General features: G+C 61.3%; 3 protein-coding genes across 5 annotated transcripts in view; 2 read left to right on the forward strand and 1 right to left on the reverse strand.

Annotated features, from left to right (window-relative positions):
- KREMEN2 (kringle containing transmembrane protein 2) overlaps nt 1-2,613 on the forward strand; it is a 4,263-nt gene extending 1,650 nt beyond the window's left edge. Inside the window, exons 3-9 of one of the 3 annotated variants that reach the window (XM_017863897.1) lie at nt 389-480; nt 557-681; nt 873-1,026; nt 1,120-1,452; nt 1,530-1,655; nt 1,736-1,814; nt 2,020-2,613. In XM_017863897.1, the coding sequence (XP_017719386.1) occupies nt 389-480; nt 557-681; nt 873-1,026; nt 1,120-1,452; nt 1,530-1,655; nt 1,736-1,814; nt 2,020-2,230 (1,120 nt within the window). In that variant the 3' untranslated portion in view covers nt 2,231-2,613. The remainder of the gene's footprint in view (nt 1-388; nt 481-556; nt 682-872; nt 1,027-1,119; nt 1,453-1,529; nt 1,656-1,735; nt 1,815-2,019) is intronic. The other 2 variants (XM_017863900.1, XM_017863899.1) reach the window with 2 other exon arrangements.
- Nucleotides 2,614-3,504: 891 nt separating this feature from the next.
- PAQR4 (progestin and adipoQ receptor family member 4) lies at nt 3,505-7,732 on the forward strand. The gene is made up of 3 exons (XM_017863901.1): nt 3,505-4,106; nt 5,422-5,643; nt 5,779-7,732. Exons 1-3 carry the CDS (start codon nt 3,941-3,943, stop codon nt 6,210-6,212), a joined length of 822 nt encoding a protein of 273 aa, XP_017719390.1. The 5' UTR covers nt 3,505-3,940; the 3' UTR covers nt 6,213-7,732.
- PKMYT1 (protein kinase, membrane associated tyrosine/threonine 1) lies at nt 7,039-16,192 on the reverse strand. Its single transcript, XM_017863896.1, has 9 exons — nt 15,939-16,192; nt 15,245-15,509; nt 10,905-11,272; nt 9,564-10,057; nt 8,790-8,896; nt 8,485-8,657; nt 8,242-8,399; nt 7,378-7,455; nt 7,039-7,297 (listed from the first exon to the last, which is right to left on the reverse strand). Exons 2-9 carry the CDS (start codon nt 15,252-15,254, stop codon nt 7,186-7,188), a joined length of 1,500 nt encoding a protein of 499 aa, XP_017719385.1. The 5' UTR covers nt 15,255-15,509; nt 15,939-16,192; the 3' UTR covers nt 7,039-7,185.
- Between the last annotated feature and the right edge of the window lie 1,579 nt (nt 16,193-17,771).

The raw sequence follows: 17,771 nt of genomic DNA on the forward strand, positions 1-17,771 counted from the left end.
AAAAAAAAAAAAAAAAAAAAGGTGGGGTTTGAGGGATGGAAGTGGCTGAGGCCCATGCCCGGTGGGGGTGAAGACTACAGATGGCCTCAAAGTTCTCATATATGGAGTCAAGTCTAGCAACAGCTGAAGCCTAAAAACAGCTCTCAAGGCCCCTTTAAAGATTCCCGCTGTCCACTCGGAAGTCGACGGTCCAGTTCCTTCATCAGGCAGAGCTCTGCGTGGACAAAACTGGAATTTGTGGGTGGACAGCAGGGAGCACAGCCGCTTACAGGCACAGAGGCTTGAAGGCCACTTGGAGTATAGGCCGCGCGGCCAGACCTGGGTTTGCTATTCTTGGGGTGGTGGGACCCCCACCACGGGACCCCCACCACCTCCTTCCCACCCGCAGTAACCCAGACGGTGACGTGCAGCCGTGGTGCTACGTGGCTGAGACAGAGGAGGGCATCTACTGGCGCTATTGCGACATCCCCACCTGTCACAGTGAGTGGCGCAGCTGGACAGAGGTGGGAAGGAGGGTTGTTTTTGGAGTCATGGAAGTCTGACTCTCCCCCCTCAGTGCCAGGCTACCTGGGATGCTTTGTGGACTCAGGGGCACCCCCAGCCCTCAGCGGCCCCAGCGGCACCTCCACGAAGCTCACGGTCCAGGTGTGCCTTCGCTTCTGCCGCATGAAGGGGTACCAGGTACTGCTCACGGGCCCAGACCAGTGACCCCTGACCTGGACCTAAAGACCCCACTCAACTCCCATCACTCAGTTGCCAAACCCAGACACCGGTTTCTGAACCTCCAGCCCGATTCCCACCCCGACCCCAGGCCCCACCACTTAACCCTTACCCCAGCCCCTGCCCTGGGGTCACCCAGACTGTGCTCCCAGCTGGCGGGCGTGGAGGCTGGTTACGCCTGCTTCTGTGGCTCTGAAAGCGACCTGGCCCGGGGACGCCTGGCCCCCGCCACCGACTGTGATCAGATCTGTTTCGGCCACCCCGGACAGCTGTGTGGCGGAGATGGGCGGCTGGGCGTCTATGAAGGTGAGGAGTGGGCGGGGACCAGTGGGGCCTGGAAGGGCAGGGGAGCCGCCGTGTCGTGGACCTCAGGGTGCTGACTGCCGGCTCCGACCTCAGTGTCCGTGGGCTCCTGCCAGGGGAACTGGACGGCGCCTCAGGGCGTCATCTACTCCCCGGACTTCCCGGACGAGTACGGGCCGGACCGGAACTGCAGCTGGGCCCTGGGCCCGCCGGGCGCCGCGCTGGAGCTCACCTTCCGCCTCTTCGAGCTGGCCGACCCCCGCGACCGGCTGGAGCTGCGCGACGCAGCTTCGGGCAGCCTGCTCCGCGCCTTCGATGGCGCCCGCCCACCGCCTCCCGGGCCGCTGCGCCTGGGCACTGCCGCGCTGCTGCTCACTTTCCGAAGCGACGCGCGGGGCCACGCGCAAGGCTTCGCGCTCACCTACCGCGGTGAGCCCCGGCCCGGCGCGCCCTGCCCGCTGTTCCCACCCCGCTCTCCCCACCCCGCCTCACGCCCCTCTCCGCAGGGCTGCAGGACGCCGCCGAGGACCCAGCGGCCCCCGAGGGCTCGGCCCAGACCCCCGCGGCGCCCCTCAACGGGGCCAACGTGAGCTGCAGCCCCAGGCCTGGGGCTCCGCAGGCTGCGATGGGGGGTGAGGCGGGCGCGCGGGACGGGAGGGAGTCAGGGAGCCGCCCTCTCAAGCCCATCCTCACCGCAGCCGTGTGCCCGCAGCCCGGGTCTTCTCGACGGTGACGGCTGTCTCGGTGCTGCTGCTGCTGCTCCTGGGGCTGCTGCGTTCGCTGCGCCGACGGTGCGGGGCGCTGGGGCAAGGCCTGAGGGCGGACCTGTGGTGGGGAGCCGGGGCCCCAGAAGGGAACGGAGCTAGGAAGGAACTCCTGGGATCTTAAGGGAGCGAGGCTTTGGGTCCACACACAGGATCGCGCGCGGGATCGCAGGTAGAGCAGGACGCTGCAGCGGGATTGGTCCGGCTCGGCTGATGTCTGCTCCCTCTCTAGGAGCTGTCTGCTGGCTCCGGGAAAAGGGTCCCCGGCGCTGGGGCCTTCCAGGGGCCCCAGGAGAAGCTGGGCTGTGTGGTACCGACAGCCCCGAGGGGTGCCCCTGCCCTGCTCCCCCGGGGACCCCCAGGTTGAGGGTTCTGCCGCGGGCTACCGGCCTCTGAGTGCCTCCAGCCAGAGCTCCCTGCGCTCGCTCATCTCCGCTCTCTGACTCTGGACCCCCAGGGTCCGCTGGACTCGCCACCAGCGAGATACTGAGATGCTGTGCTGCGCCGCACCCTACCTCGGCCTTGCGCCTGTTTAGGGGCAGCTTGGCCTCTGGTCATCTTGGGGAGACCAGAAGTCGGACAGGAAACATCTGGTGCTATTATCTGGGACTTGCCCTTACCGTGGGGGTCCAGATGGTCCAGACCAAAGGACAAGAGAAATCCAGTCCCCTCTCCATGGACCTTTATGTGGGGGTGGTCTCTGGTTTTAGAGGTCTTTGAACCTCTCTGGGGGTGATCTTAGACTGCTGTCCTCAGTGAGAGGTCACAGGTCAATAAAATTGGTCAAAAAGACCCCCATGGACTTTGAATAAAGGATCTACTTTGGTTCGGGCCTCGAAAGTTCTTCCGCGGTGGGAGGAGCATGTTAATGACCATATCGGCGCCGAGGGTTGCGTGTGTCCATGCAAATTAAGGGCGTTGCACGCAGACTTTGGTGGAGCTGCCTAGAATGCAGAGAAGGACCTGGAACGCAGACAGATGGGTGGATGGGTGGAGTCCTGTAGAAGGCGGGGGCTCCAGGGGAGTAGAATCGTGGGCAGCGTTATGCTGAAGAAGGGGTGCCTTCCTGGTCCCTGCTCAGGGTGGACGGGGCGGAGGCCAACTTTGCTCCCTTGACCTCCAGCCTTACATCTTTTCTGTTTCCTGTCTGTCCTGGGCAGGGCCCCGCAAGGATGCGCCTTGTGGGCGATAACTGGGAACGAGTTGGGCCGAGCCCACGCTCCGAGAAGCCTGGTGCGAAGGGCAGGGCCTCTCCGGACAGCTGCGGGCGCGTGAGCCACGCCTTCAAAGGCCTGGGTACCGGGGAGCGCCTTGCTGCACTCCGGAGCAGTCCGGCCGGCGGAGAGATCACTCTGGAGTGGGGGCGCACCGAATCTAGGCCGGACCCAGGCCGGACCCGTCTGGCAGCACCTTGGACAGAGCCCGGTCTGCAGGGTGGGGCTGGGTGGCGGGACTGTGCCCTCGAGGGTGGGTGCCCAAAGGTGCGGAGACCTGGGTGTCATGCGGAAAGCCCGGATGCACAGTTCTGAGGGACACGAGGTGCCAGGGTCACTCTAGCGGAGCTCTCAGGACCCGGAACGTCGGGTCGCAAGCCCCCAGCCACCCCATGCAAACGGGACTGGGATCGCGCAAACTATGCTAGGAGGCGAGGCCTGGGCAACCTCGGGGCGGAGCCTCCCCGCCGGCCGCGCCCATTGGCTCTCGCTGCAACGACGTCAGGAGCCCCGCGCGCGCGAAACGCTGGCCGGCCGGCGGGGACTAGGAGCCTGGGCGGAGCCTGGCGTCCCCTCCCGCGTCCGGCCGCGCCCGTCCTCCCGGCTGCAGAGACTACCGGCCACCGGTGCCGCCGCGAGCAGTCCCTGCGGCGCGTCCGCCTCGGCGGAGCCGACCGCAGTGCCGCTCAGGCGTACCCGGTGGCGTTCCCCCACTCCACCCGCGCGGGGGGCGTCGGACTCGCGCCGTGGCCGCAGCCGCGGGGGAGGGGCGCGGACTTGGGCCCCCCTAGCCCCAGCGCGTGCGGCCGATCGAGCGGCAGGGGCGGCGGGTGGGCGCCCGGGCTTCCTGGCAAGTGGATGGGCCTCCCCGCGCTGCGGCCCCACTGAGGAGGCGGCTCGGGGACAGGAGGAGCACGGGCTGCCCGCGCGGTGCGGACCATGGCGTTCCTGGCCGGGCCGCGCCTGCTGGACTGGGCCAGCTCGCCGCCGCACCTGCAGTTCAATAAGTTCGTGCTGACCGGGTACCGGCCCGCCAGCAGCGGCTCAGGCTGCCTGCGCAGCCTCTTCTACCTGCACAACGAACTGGGCAACATCTACACGCACGGTGAGCCGCGTCCCGCAACGCGCTTCCCACACCCGCGGCCGCCCTGCCCGCGTTGGGCCGGTGGTTTTGAGGCCGAGGAGGGCCCCAGCGCCCAAGTCCTGGGCTACCCCGGCCCTGGCACGGCCAGTAGCCGCGGTGACAAAGCTGCCATTGTCCCGGGCCGCGCTGCCAGCTTCCGCTTTCCCGGCGGGTGGGGGCCGGGTCAGGAAAGCGAAGCAGAGTGGGGTCTGAGCCTGCTTAATCCCTCTGAGCCCCAGGGGTAGGGAGCCTGGTGTCCAGCCTCTGTAATCCCAGCGCCCTGGGCACCCTCTCCTGCCAGCACCCAGCCGGGAGATGGTGTTGACTGCGGTGAAGAGGGCCCAGGAGGAGCCTCCCAGCGCAGCCATCCTGACGCCCCCGTCCCAAGCAGCTCTGTCTTGGGGCTCCGCCTGGTGGCGGCTCCTTCTTCCCCCAACAGGCGCCCGGCCCCTCCTCCGCGCCCCGCGGAGCTCTGCTGACATAGCCCTGCCCGTCCTTGAGCTGCCCCAGGCAGGCAAGGGACCATGAGCGGCCGGGCCTGGGCTGGGTGCCTTCCCCGAGTTTTTGCCAGGCCACATCCCACAAGAGTGGGCAGCATTCGGAGCTCCATTTGGCTCCCAGGAGGCCAGAGCTAGAGGTCGGCAGGGAGGGGTGGAGACCCCCCAGAAAGGGCTAGGCTGGAATGAAACTCCCCAGGGAGAGGCCTGGAGAGCTGGGATGAGCCCCTCTCAGCCCCCTTCCCTTCATTCTGGACTTGTCTTCCCCTGCCTGGTCTCACCCCTTTTTGGAAGATAAAAAGGCCCAGTGCCTCTATTTGTCTGGACACTTACGGAGAGGGGAGGACTTGGGTTGGGAAGAGCAAGCTAAGTGGCCCCGGGCTGGCATCACTGCTCATGTGTCCTCTTCACAACTCAGCTTGAGGTTTCACTGCCTTAGGCTTCTCCTGTAACCTCCTGCTTGTGTGGGGAGAGCAGTGTGAGAGTGGGACTGCGCAGGCTTGTCCTCTGCCATTGCTTACTTGCTGGGCTCACCTGGGGCCTGTTGCTCAGCCCCTCCAAGTCTGTTTCATCACCTGCAAAGTGGGGATCATGGTCTCTGCTTCCCAGACCAGGAGCCATGATAAGTAACCAGTGCCAAAAACCTTTTGCCCAGGGCCTGCCTCTGGCCAAGACCAGGTGCCCAGCTGGATGACAGCATTACCTGGACCTGTCTTGCTCTGCCCTGTGTTGTGTCTGGACTGTGGTCCCCTTGAGGATGTGACTGAAGCTATCTGGTAGATGACTGTCTCCCTCCCTAGGGCTGGCCCTGCTGGGCTTCCTCGTGTTGGTGCCAATGACCATGCCCTGGGGTCAGCTGGGCAAGGATGGCTGGCTGGGAGGCACACACTGCGTGGCCTGCCTGGCACCCCCCGCAGGCTCCGTGCTCTATCACCTCTTTATGTGCCACCAAGGGGGCAGCGCTGTGTACACCCGGCTCCTCGCCCTGGACATGTGTGGGGTCTGCCTTGTCAACACCCTTGGTAAGTCAGGGCCCAAGGGATGGGAGCTGGAGCCACTGGTGGGGGAAGCATGGGACACGCATACAAGCCATGGGTAGGGAAGGGTGGGCGGACCCTCACACTGACATGCCCTCTCCTGTTCTCTCCTCTGTGCAGGGGCCCTGCCCATCATCCATTGCACCCTGGCCTGCAGGCCCTGGCTGCGCCCGGCTGCCCTGGTGGGCTACACCGTGTTGTCGGGTCTGGCCGGCTGGCGTGCCCTCACCGCCCCCTCCACTAGTGCTCGGCTCCGGGCATTTGGTTGGCAGGCTGCTGCCCGCCTGCTGGTATTCGGGGCCCGGGGAGTGGGGCTGGGCTCAGGGGCTCCAGGCTCCCTGCCTTGCTACCTTCGCATGGACGCACTGGCGCTGCTTGGGGGGCTGGTGAACGTAGCCCGCCTGCCCGAGCGCTGGGGACCCGGCCGCTTCGACTACTGGGGCAATTCCCACCAGATCATGCACCTGCTGAGCGTGGGCTCCATCCTGCAGCTGCATGCCGGCGTTGTGCCCGACCTACTCTGGGCTGCCCACCACGCCTGTCCCCGGGACTGAGCTGCCATGCCAGCCTGCCCACAGCAGCCTCCAGGTGTTCCTACCAACTTGTCTGCAAGGGGCTAGCTCCCTGGATACTTCCAGCTCACGAGACGTCTCGGCAGAAGCCCTGTTCACCCATTCTTCCCTGTGGAGGGAAGAGTGCCGTGGCACTCCAACTTCCTTCCCTGCCTTTTCCCTCCAAGCTCCTGTTTTACTGTGTCAGCTGGAAGGAAGTCTTTCCCTCTTGGGACCTCTTTACCCTCTGTGACCTGTGGGGTTGGATCAGAGGGACTCTGGGGTCATGCCTTGCTCTGAGAGTTCAAGTCCTGCCAGGCCGCCAGCCCGGAGCCCTCACCCCATCCTGCTTCTCCCACCAGGCCTCTGGCCAGCCCATTGGGCCCAGACTTCCTGACCTCCATCTTTCTGCCCTGCATACCAGCCCTCCCAGCAGCCACAAGCTTGCCTGCCCTGGCTCCCTCCGCCCAGAGACTATGGAGTAAGGCATTCAGGGCAAAAGGACCAAGGGGGCATGGACCCTTCTCGTACCAGCTGGCCACAGGCACAAGGGCCGCAGCTGCTGCTTCTAGGAAACTGGCACATGGAGCTCAGTGGCCTCGGATCCTGGGACCTCTGGGCCGTGCCTGCCCTCCACCTTGAGTGCCATACTCCAACAGCTCCAGGTGCCCACCAGGGATGTGCCCGCTCAGGAAACCTCTTTGTTCCACACAGCATGGGGCTTCAGCTGCTGGCCCAAGGCTAGGAGCGCTGGGTTCTACAGCAGGGCTCAGCCTCAGGGGCCTGAGACCCTAGATGACATCAATAAGGGGACAGGAAGGGCCATGTATGCCACATGAGCAAGCTTGGGTGCTCCCAAGGTTCAAATACTTTTTATTGGACATGGCCATGGGAGTTCCCGAGGGGCCCCAGCTTTCAAGGGCGATGGGAAGGACACAGGATAAAAGGTTAAAAGTGCAGAGGCAGAGCATGGGGCTCAGGTTGGGTCTAGGGTGTCCTCAAACAGGCTGAGGAGGTTCCGAGGCTCAAAGGAGGGGAAGGAGCCCCGAGGAGGCTCTGAATCGATGTCACTTAGGTCCAGGGCATCCCTGGGAGTAGGGAGGAGACAGTAGTGACACTCAGGATCCAAAAGCCAGCCCTGCCCACCCCAGCCCATGGATCTGCTTACCTGGGTATGCACCTGCTCCGGGGGGTGGAGGTGCTCCCCACAGTCCGGGCCAGGACAGCCTCAGGGGAGAGTGAGGGCCTGCAGGAGGGCGGGCAAGACAAACAGGGTGTCCAGGGCTATGGAGTGCGGGATGAAACCAGCTCCGTCCCTACACAGGGTCCAGGCTCCCGCCTGACAAACAGGCAGGGAGCCACAGTCAGGGACAATAAAAACTTGGTGCACTCTGAAAGCAGCACTTGGACAGCCTTCAAAGTCCTTCCATCTGGCTGCACTCCAAGGCCCCCTCTGTCCTTTTCGGAACACATGGACTTGACTGAGGCAGATCTGAAGTAAACTTTTAGTGAATGTAAGCCTTCCTGGAACTTCTTGTTCGCTATCAAGTGCCCCCGAGGGAGGAGGTGATGTGTTTGTCAGGAAGGGGCTAACTGTGGAGTCCCCAAGAGCTGTCTGCCCCGAGTGTGTGGTTTCCTAATTACAGCCTCTCACTCAGCTACCAGGCCCCAGGGACCAAGGACTTGTTCCTGGGGCAGCGCTCCCCAGACTCTAGAGGCTTTCTCTTCCCAGAGAAGGGACAATGTTTTGTCCCTGGGCACTGGCAGCCTCCACTGGTGTCGGGGATGCACGGCCGGCCACTCCCTGGGGTGCTGGTGCCCTAATGTGAAGCCATGCCCTGAACAGCCAGTCCACACGCCCAGCTGCATTAAGCCCGGCCGGGCCGCACCCCACCAGTCTTGGTTCCCTTCCCCAGAGTGTGATGGGGGCCGGGTTTGTGGGAGTGGTCCCCCTTCACCACGAACCTCCGTGGAGCCCCAGTGATATCCCCCACCTTCCTCCCAGCCCCCCATACCCTGCACTCAAACCCACCCTAAGCTGTCGTCATCCCAGTTACTGGAGAGACTGCTGTCCAGGAGCAAGCTGCAGGGTGGTGAGCCAGGCGGGGTGGCTGGCGGGCCTGGGGGCTGTAGCCAGCTGGCAGGGTGAGCCAGCCCATGCCAGAGCCAGCAGAGCAGGGCAAGCAGGGCCTGTGGGGGAGAGGAGCTCAGGATGTGGGCAGGCAGACTCTGGGGCTGGGGGCAGGGCAGGCAGCCGCCACTGTCAGGAGCTTACCTGCCACAAGGCCCACCCTCGGCTCAGGGCCTCCGCTGCCATGCACCACAGCACACCCCAGGCCCGCGGCTGCCTCAACATAGGCAGTGCCAGCAGGGCCTCGGCCGTGGCCCGCAGCTTGGGGTCTGGCTCCAGCATCATGACAAGGACAGAACGCAGCTCGGAAGACAGACCTGCCCATGAAGAAGGGCCACATCAGGGTCCCAGAATGCCGACTGCACCCTGAGTCCAGCAGTGCCTCCATGGCCAGCCACTGTCTCCCCAGGAGCCCATGGCAGCACCCCCTCCCGCCCTCACCCACTCACCGGCAGTGAACTCGGGGGGCAGGTAGCCCTGGCGCAGCTGCTGCCAGCCCTCCCCACCATGGGGCAGCTCCATGTTGCATGCCACTTCCAGGATGGTGAGGCCCAGACTGGCAGGGACAGGATGGGGACAGAAGGGGGCAGGGTTGGCCCTGGGACACAGACCCAGTCCCGGGCTGCCTCATGGAGGTGGGTGGGAGAGGGATGCTACCTTCCTTCATCAGTCAAGGAAGGGTGGAAGCAGGGGGAAGGGAGGCCCCAGCAGGGCTGATCATGAACCCTGGGCAGGATGGGGACATCATGGAATATGGGCCCTGTGCCCAGGGAACCCACGTGCCACAGTGGTGAGTCCGCCCAGTGCCCTGATGGACAGACACCAGTTACTGCTGACAGGTATGACCATCCTGATGATCAGGGCAGTGGTTACCAGTGTGGACACTGGAACCCAGTGCCTGGGGCCAGTCTCAGCTGTGCCACCTGCTAGCAGTGGGTTCCGGCAAGGCCCTTAACCTGGCTGTAAATGGAGTGACAAGTGTTTCTCCTGTAGAGCTGTGAGGAGGCGGCAGGTTACATGAAGTGGCTCTGGAGGGTTCGAGGCTCACAGGCAGCCTGACCAGAGAGCCTCTGCACTGGAGAGCAGGGACAGCATCTCAGCCTCGTGGGTCTGAGGCCGGGTGTCCTGGGCTAGGGTGGAGCTTCCCTCCTGAGGAACGGAGCTTCCGTCCCAGGAAGGGCCTCCCATAGCCTGCCAAACACCTGGCATGCCCTGGTCCCCACCTGAACACATCCGCTGCTGTCCCATAGGAGCCCTGCAGCAGCTCAGGGGCCATGTAGCGGGGGTCTCCCTCCTGGACCTCGCCAGCTCCTGCTGTACCCAGCTCCACCAGCAGTCCGAAGTCACCCAGCTTGCAGCGGCCCCGGGGCCCCAGGAAGATGTTGGCAGGCTTGACATCAAGGTGCACCAGGCCCTGGCTGTGCAGGTGGGCCAGGGCAAGCAGCATATCCCGCAGGTAGCCCCAGACCTGGGCCTCAGGCAGGCTGGCGCCCCAGGCCTCACAGTGCTGCTGCAGGCTGGGCCCGCACAGCTCCGTCTGCAGGTACAGGATGCCGCCCTCCTCCCAGGCCTGCTCCAGCCTCACGCAGCATGGGTGCTGCCCCACCTTCTCGTGGCTGCCCACCTCGGCCAGCTTGCGGGCCCGGTCCTTGGGGCCCCGGAATGGTGACATGGAACGCTTTACCGCATAAAGCCGCCCGTCCTCCTTGGAGCGCACCTGGAAGGGAGGTGGTACCCACACGCACGGTGGGGGTGAGCCACAAGTGGCACAATCAGGTAGGGGGACAACCTGACAGACCCCATTAAGGGTTCACACACGGGGAACAGTAGTATAGCTGGTATCTGTCTCAGACCCCTGCCCTGGGCAACAGCAAAACCAGACAAACCTCCATCCCTGAGGCTGGGTCTGTGGAGACCCAGCGATGAAGGACCCAGGGCCAACCTGCACGGACCCCAGGGGACCTCTTGGATGTGTCAGAAGGTGGAAAAAGCAGCTGCAGAGCAACACAGGCAGCACAGGCTGTGATGTGAAAAGGGGGCTCCCCGTGAGAAAGCTGACCTGGGGGCCAATGTTGTTTGTACTTAACAAAATTGTCTTCATATAGGACTCGTACAAGGGAAAACTATTCTTTAAAAGAAAATATAAATGACTGGAAACTGTGTTGAAGAAACACAAGGTGGCAGGCAGGGGGTAACTCAGAGCCTGCCAGCCTGGGGAGGGCTGGCCAGGCACTGCACTCAGGGCTGGTGCCATGGGCCAGGCAGACTCGCCAAGGACCCTGCACAGCTGGCGCCAGGGCCTGAGGAGATGGCACAGGGGCTGCCGCAGCACGTGCCAGGCTCTGGACAAGGGGCCAGTGTGCACAGAGCAGCCCCTGGAGGGGCCAGCATTGGGGGTGATGGGAGCAGCCAAGTCAAATGTGGAGGGAGCCTGTGAGCCCAGCAGGGACAGGATGTAGGGAATGGAAGGGGATCAGGCTACCCAGGACCCTATCCCGCCACAGGAGGGGCAGAGACACAAAGGAGGTCCCCTAGATGGGCCTGGAAGGTGTTCCCTCACTCACCTTGAAGACCTCTCCGTAGGAGCCGTGGCCCAGGCGGCTGAGCCTCTGGAAGCTCTGCTGGAAGAAGGACTCTGGCCGGCTTGGGTCATACCCAGGGCTCTGCAGAGTCTCTGAGACCTTGCCCCGGAATGACACGCGCCGGGGCTGCAGCTGGTGCCAGCCTGGGGTCCGAGGAGGGAAGAGGCGGCTGATGGGGATGCTGCCCTTGGCAGGGGGCGGAGGTGGGAGGCTCCGGCTGAGCCCCCTGGGCCTCTTGAGGGAGAATCCAGGTTCTGCATGGCGGAAGTAGGCCGGGACTGGGATGGGGGTGCCACTCAGGGGTGGCGGGGTGCCCTCCGTGGGCATGGGCATGGCCAGCGCAGGAGGCCCTGGGGGCAGAGATAGAGGCTGAGTACACGGCAGTGTGTCCACTCTGATACCACCTGGCCTCGTGGTCCCAAAAGGGCCACAGAAGAGAGCTGTGTCTACACCACACACTTACTCTACTTCAAACGGCCATGGGGGCAATACGCACCTACCAAGAAAAGGCAGAGGACAGACTCACACTCACCTGCCCACTGGGCTGTTGTATTTTAGAGACGATAGAAACATAAGAGGAAAACCATGGGGCCCGTGTTCTTGAGGGTCTTGTGGTCGGGTAAAGGTTAAGACCAAGGCAGTTTGGGGTCAGACAGGCTGCGCCTGCATCCCTGCCCTTGTCATGGTCAACTCTTTGACCCTAAACTACACAACCTCTTCCAAGACCACACAGGCCCACGATCCCTTATCTCCAGTGAAAACCCAGAGTCCCTCAAGGGTCTTTCTTTTTCATATCTGTCATGCCAAAACCCAGCTAGTGGTGTCCACTTCCAGAACGGCAGTGTGCACAGCTCCATGGACACCTCCCCCAGTGAAACAGCACAACTGGTGACGATTATTCAAAAGCAAGCACTGAAAGCCTCTGGGCATGGTGCCCAGGGCACACAGCAAACAAAAGTTTACACAAGAAAACCTGCCAAGGCCTGGGAATAACAGCAAGCCTGTTGGTACCTGAGCCATGACACTCCTGCCCTCCCACCTCCAGCACCCCTCACCGCCCAGCTAGCACTGCGGGCAAGTGTGGCCAAGAAGAAGGGCTCCCTCTCCCCCAGCTCCCTGTCAAGGGTTAGGGTGTTTGCCCAGGAGAGCCAGGTTCTCAGCACTTCTCAACCCTCCAAGCTCCACATGGCAGAGGCTAAATTCCAGCTGAGTGTGGCAGACAGGCCGGGGGCTCCCTTCTTCCACCTGCCCCTACACACAGAATAGAGGCTGTATCTCAGGCCCGGCAGGTTGGGAACGTGGAGGCCCAGCTCATTTGTAGGAAGGAGGTTCCACACTGGGAGAGGGAAACCAAGAAGGCCAGAGGCTCCTGCGTGACCCAGCGACCTGCTCCTAAAGCAACAGCAGTGCTCAGAGAGGTGCACTGCTGTCCTGCCCCCAGTTTCACAGCACGGCTCAGACAGAGATTTAGCCTAGGGTTAGACATAGGTCATAAACAGAGTTCTAGGCCGGGCATGGTGGCTCAAGCCTGTAATCCCAGCACTTTGGGAGGCCAAGGCAGGTGGATCGCTTGAGGTCAGGAGTTCAAGACCAGCCTGGCCAACATGGTGAAACCCCGTCTCTACTAAAAACGCAAAAATTAGCTGGGCATGGTGGCGTGCGCCTATAATCCCAGCTACTCGGCAGGCTGCGGCAGGAGAATTGCTTGAACCTGGTAGGCAGAGGTTGCAGTGAGCCAAGATTGCACCATTGCACTTCAGGCTGGGTGACAGAGCCAGACTCCATCTCAAAAACAAAAAACAAAAAACAAAAAAAACAGAGTTCTCCCCACCCACCAACCCCCTGAAAATTAGCTTGATTTGAAACAGTGTGTAGGGAAGTTCAAGTTTAAAGGGGCTGCCAAAATCAGTGGAGGTTTTGGTGGTGAGCTGTTAAGAGACTGGTACCTGTATTAGGGCAACCAGCTGAACCATAAGCCAGCTAGTTTACCACAGAGAAGTAGGGAAAGAGATAGGTAGGAAGAGTCTGCTTGCAGTCAGAACAAACCTCACTGACCTCAAAAGCCACCCTGTCAAAGGAGCTCAAAATTAATTGGATCTGGCCAGGCACAGGGGCTCATGCCTGTAATCCCAGCACTTTAGGAGGCTGAGGTGAGTAGATCACTTGAGGTCAGGAGTTCAAGACCAGCCTGGCCAACATGGTGGAACCCCATCTCTACTAAAATACAAAAATTAACCAGGTGTGGTGGTGCACGCCTGTAGTCCCAGCTACTCGGGAGGCTGAGGCAGGGAAATTGCTGGAACCTGGGAGGGAAAGATTACAGTGAGCTGAGATCGTGACACTGCACTCCAGCCTGGGCAACAGAGCGAGACTCTGTTTCAAAACAAAACAAAAATTTAATTGGATGAGCCTGTGGAACAATTTATGCCCCAAGGTATTGTTTGTTTGCTTGTTTTTGAGACAGGGTCTCACTCTGTTGCCCAGGCTGGAGTGCAAGTGGTATGATCTCGGCTCACTGCAGCCTCCAACTCCCAGGTTCAAGTAACTCTCTTGCCTCAGCCTCCTGAGTAGCTGGGAATGGAGGTGTGTGCCAACACACTAGGATAATTTATATATTTTTAGTAGAGATGTGGTTTCACCGTGTTGGTGAGGCTGGTGCACCAAAGTATTATAAAAAACAATAGAGCAGCCTGGCATAGTGGCTCACACCTGTAATCCCAGCACTTGGAGAGGCCAAGGCAGGTGGATCACAAGGTCAGGAATTCAAGACCAGCCTGGCCAAGATGGTGAAACCCCATTTCTACTAAAAAATACAAAAAAAAAAAAAAAAAAAAAAAAATTAGCTGGGCGTGGTGGCTGGTGCCTGTAATCCCAGCTACTCCGGAGGCTGAGGAAAAGAATTGCTAATTGCTTGAATCTGGGAGGTGGAGGTTGCAGTGAGCCGAGATCATGCCACTGCACTCCAGCCTGGGCAACAGAGTGAGACTCTATCTCAAAACAAACAAACAAACAAAAAACAATAGAGCAACAAACTGGTCACTGGTGGAGCCTAATAGTTGGGTGTGATTGGGGGAAAAAAATAGAGTGGGCCCTCCTAAAACCACGCTTGTCCCAGGGTGGCTGTGCACATGCCCATGGCTGCATCCTCAGGGGAGTGACATGAGAGGCCTCACAGTGCGGGGGACATAGACTGCAATACAATAGTCCAGCCAGTCACCAACAAATAAATGATCACAGACCCTGGAGGAGGGTGGAGAGCCAGTATGCACAGTTACTACAACATATTACCAAAAATGTCCAGTTTTCACCAAAAAACTACAAGATATACAGACACAAGAGGGTATGGCCCATACACATGAAAAAACAAAACAGGCAACAGAAACTGCCCCAATGTCACTTTTTTTTCTTGAGACAGGGTCACGCTGTATCACCCAGGCTGGAGTGCAGTGGTAGGATCTCAGCTCACTGCAACCTCTGCCTCCCAGGCTCAAGGGATCCTCCCACTTTTGCCTCCTGAGTAGCTGGGACTACAGGCTTGCACCATCATGCCTGACTAATTTTTGTATATCATGTAGAGACGGGGTTTCACCGTGCTGCCCAGGCTGTTCTCAAACTCCTGGACTTGAGCGAACTGCCCAACTCAACCTCCCAAAGTGCTGGGATTACAGGGGTGAGCCACCACATCCGGTCTCCAGATGTCTGATTTAACAAAGACTTCAAAGCAGGCTGGGAGCGGTGGCTCACGCCTCTAAACCCAGCACTTTGGGAGGCCGAGGCAGGTGGATCACCTGAGGTCAAGAGTTCGAGACCAGCCTGGCCCAATATGGTGAAACCCCACCTCTACTACAAATACAAAAATTAGCCGGGCGTGCTGGTGCATGCCTGTAATCCCAGCTACTCAGGAGGCTGAAGCAGGAGAATTGCTTGAACCCAGGAGACGGAGGTAGCAGTGAGCCAAGATTGTGTCATTGCACTCCAGCCTGGGCAACAGAGCGAAACTCCATCTCAAAAAAATATATATTATAATAATAATAAATAAAAATCTAAAAAGAGCAGTCTCCAGTATCTGAGGGAGTAGAGAGGTAAGGGGAGGGATGCTACCTGGGCCTGGCCGGCAGGCTGCCTTCCATCTTGCGGAGACTCTTCCTCTGACTCTAATTACCTCAGAATCCCAGACCAGGGTTTCTCCAAGTCAGGAGCCACGGTATTGGGATCTTCGAGGTCACTGTTCACAAGCACAGCCTCCAGGCCCAACCCTGACACCCTCGGGTACCTTGACCTGTGCATCTTAACCCAGTTCTCCCACCATCCCTATGACTTACGTTCTAGCATGACTGGCCTGGCCCAACAGCCTCAGTGGTGGGATGGGGGAGGTAGGAGCAGGGGCTCCCACGTGAATCCAGGGTGTCCCTGAGCTAAGGCCAGGCAGGGGTGACCTCCGCAGCTTCCAGGGCCCTGGGCGACTGGGCCGTCTCGCCTCACCCTCTCACCAGACCCAACACATCTGCGGGCCACCTTTCCGGGTAGACTGTAAGTTCCTTCCAGGCAGGGCCGCGGCTGAGTTCACTCCGTGGGTGTGGGGAAACCCTGGCGAACAGAGCAGTGGATGGGCTGTCACGGGAAGGGGCTGCCACCAGGGAAGAGGGGCTGTTGCAGGAGAAGAGGGGCTGTCACCAGGGAGGGGCTGTCACTGGGGGAAGGCGTGTCACCGGGGGAGGGGCTGTCTCCGGGGGAGGGGCTGTCACGGGGGAAGGGCCGTCACGGGGAGCGCGGTGGCGCGGGGTTGATGGACAGCAGGCGGGGTCTCCGGGAGGGGCGAGTAGGGCGGGGCCGCCGCTGGGAAGGGAACCAGGAACTGGGGAGGACGAGAGGCAGGGGCTCGCGGGGGCGGGCCTGAGGGGATGCGGGCGGGCCGCCCGGGAGGCCTGAGGGGCAGAGGTAACGCCGACCGGGCGAGGCGGAGGGGAGCGGCGAGGTGGCCACGCCGCGGCCCCTCATGGCGGGATCTGGACTTACCTGGGGCGGCTGGGCGGGGCGCGGGTCCGCGAGGGCCCAGATTCCGGGTCTGCGGAGGCCACGGGAGCCCTCGGGTGGCCCAGCGGGCCGGAGTCTGCCGTCGACTGCTCCGGACGCCCGGGCGGAGGACACCCCTGAGGGGGAACGGCCCGTGAACGCGCGCGGAGCTGCTCGCGCCAAAAATTCCAAACCGGCCTCGAGGCCCCTCCCCCTCCCCAGTGCAGCCCGTCAGGGGTGCCCAGGCTCCGGGGCTCCTCCCCTCGTGCTGCGTGCGCGCCGCTGCCCCGCCCCGCCCCGCCGCTCAGTGCGCAGGCGCACAGGGTCCTCTGAGCTGGCCCGGGGCGTGGGCGGCCGGGCCTCACCCGCCCTCTAGCGCTTGCCGCCTAGTCTCTGGGACGTCCACCGCACTCCAGGCCTCGCTCCCGACACCCACTGCCCTCGCTGGGCTGGTGTAGTGTTTGAGTCCATAAAAGGGACGGCTATCCCGATGCTCGGAGCAGGCATAGCCCCAGGGTTACTCCGGGTAGGACCAGGAAGTCCCTACGACCTCCTGGGTCCCGGCACCCCACTTCTCACTCCGGCCATGTTCTGAGCCAGGGTCGCAGTGGCAGGCCAGACACACAACCCCCAACTCCTAGCGCGCGGCTTCGGGAGCCAGAAAAAGCCGCCTCTTCCAGGAAGCTCTCCAGACAGGCAGGACTCTGCTTGGCCTGACCTCGCCTACCTGCAGCTTCCCTGCCAACAGGCCCCAGCAACATTTTTTTTTTTTTTTTGAGACAGGGTCTCACTGTCACCAAGGCTGGAATGCAGTGGTGCGGTCCTCCCACCTCAGCCTGCCGAGTGTATGAGATCACAGGCCCGCGCCACCGCACTCGGCTCACATATTTTACTTTGAGACAGTGTCTCATTCTGTCGTCCAGGCTGGAGTGTAGTGGCGAGATCTCGGCTCACTACAACTTCCGCCTTCCAGGCTCAAGCGATCCTCCCACCTGAGCCTCTTGAGTGGCTGGGACCACAGGCGCGCCCCACCACACCCAACTAATTTTTGCATTTTTTTGTAGAGACAGTGTTTTACCATGTTGGCCAGGCTAGTCTCGAACTTCCGACCTCAAGCGATCCGCCCGCCTCGGCGTCCCAGAGGGCTGGGATTACACCGCGACTGGCCGCAGGATCACAGTTCACTGCAGCCTCGAGCAGCCACTTCCGGGGCAGCTCCTCCATTCTCTTAAATTTGAGACTTGCTCTCGGCTCAAATCCCTTTAGCGCCGTCCTGGCTGAACGACCTTGGGAATGTACTGAGCCTTTCTGAGCTTAGGATTAGTCTCCTCTCCTGAAAAAAACAGCTGAGGACGCTGAGATGATCCCCTAAAGTGATTAGTAGAGGCCCTCGCGGGGCAAGCCGGGCTAGGGATTGTTACTTTCCTCACCGAGGGGCTCTTTATCCGTTTAACTGGGTGGGAGGAGTCACGCTTCCGGGCAACCCTCCCCCAAACGCTGGCCTTCTCACCCACACCTCTCCTTCAGCTTTATTTTAGCTATTGTCCTAATCTCTGTCTGATGTTGTATCTTTTGTGAGTTTACTTGTTGACTACCTGCTCCTCCTAGCCCTGGCCTCCAGAACCAGGCCCCCAAACCCTTCGTGCCCCCTAGAAGTCTCTGACAGGTAATGGACTGCAAACCTTCCCACCCATTCAGTGCCTGCACCCTCTGTAAACGCTCTGTGCATGGAGCAGCCGTGTAGGGGAGGAGAGGCTGGAATCATGGCTGGGGGCGGCAGCCCACCTGCCTGCCCCTTTCCTTGTCCTTCGCATCTCTGGCAGCTGTGCTCCAGTG

This window comes from Rhinopithecus bieti, unplaced genomic scaffold (genome assembly GCF_001698545.2).
Source record: "Rhinopithecus bieti isolate Rb0 unplaced genomic scaffold, ASM169854v2 scaffold_72735, whole genome shotgun sequence".
In the NCBI taxonomy this organism is placed as follows: domain Eukaryota; kingdom Metazoa; phylum Chordata; class Mammalia; order Primates; family Cercopithecidae; genus Rhinopithecus; species Rhinopithecus bieti.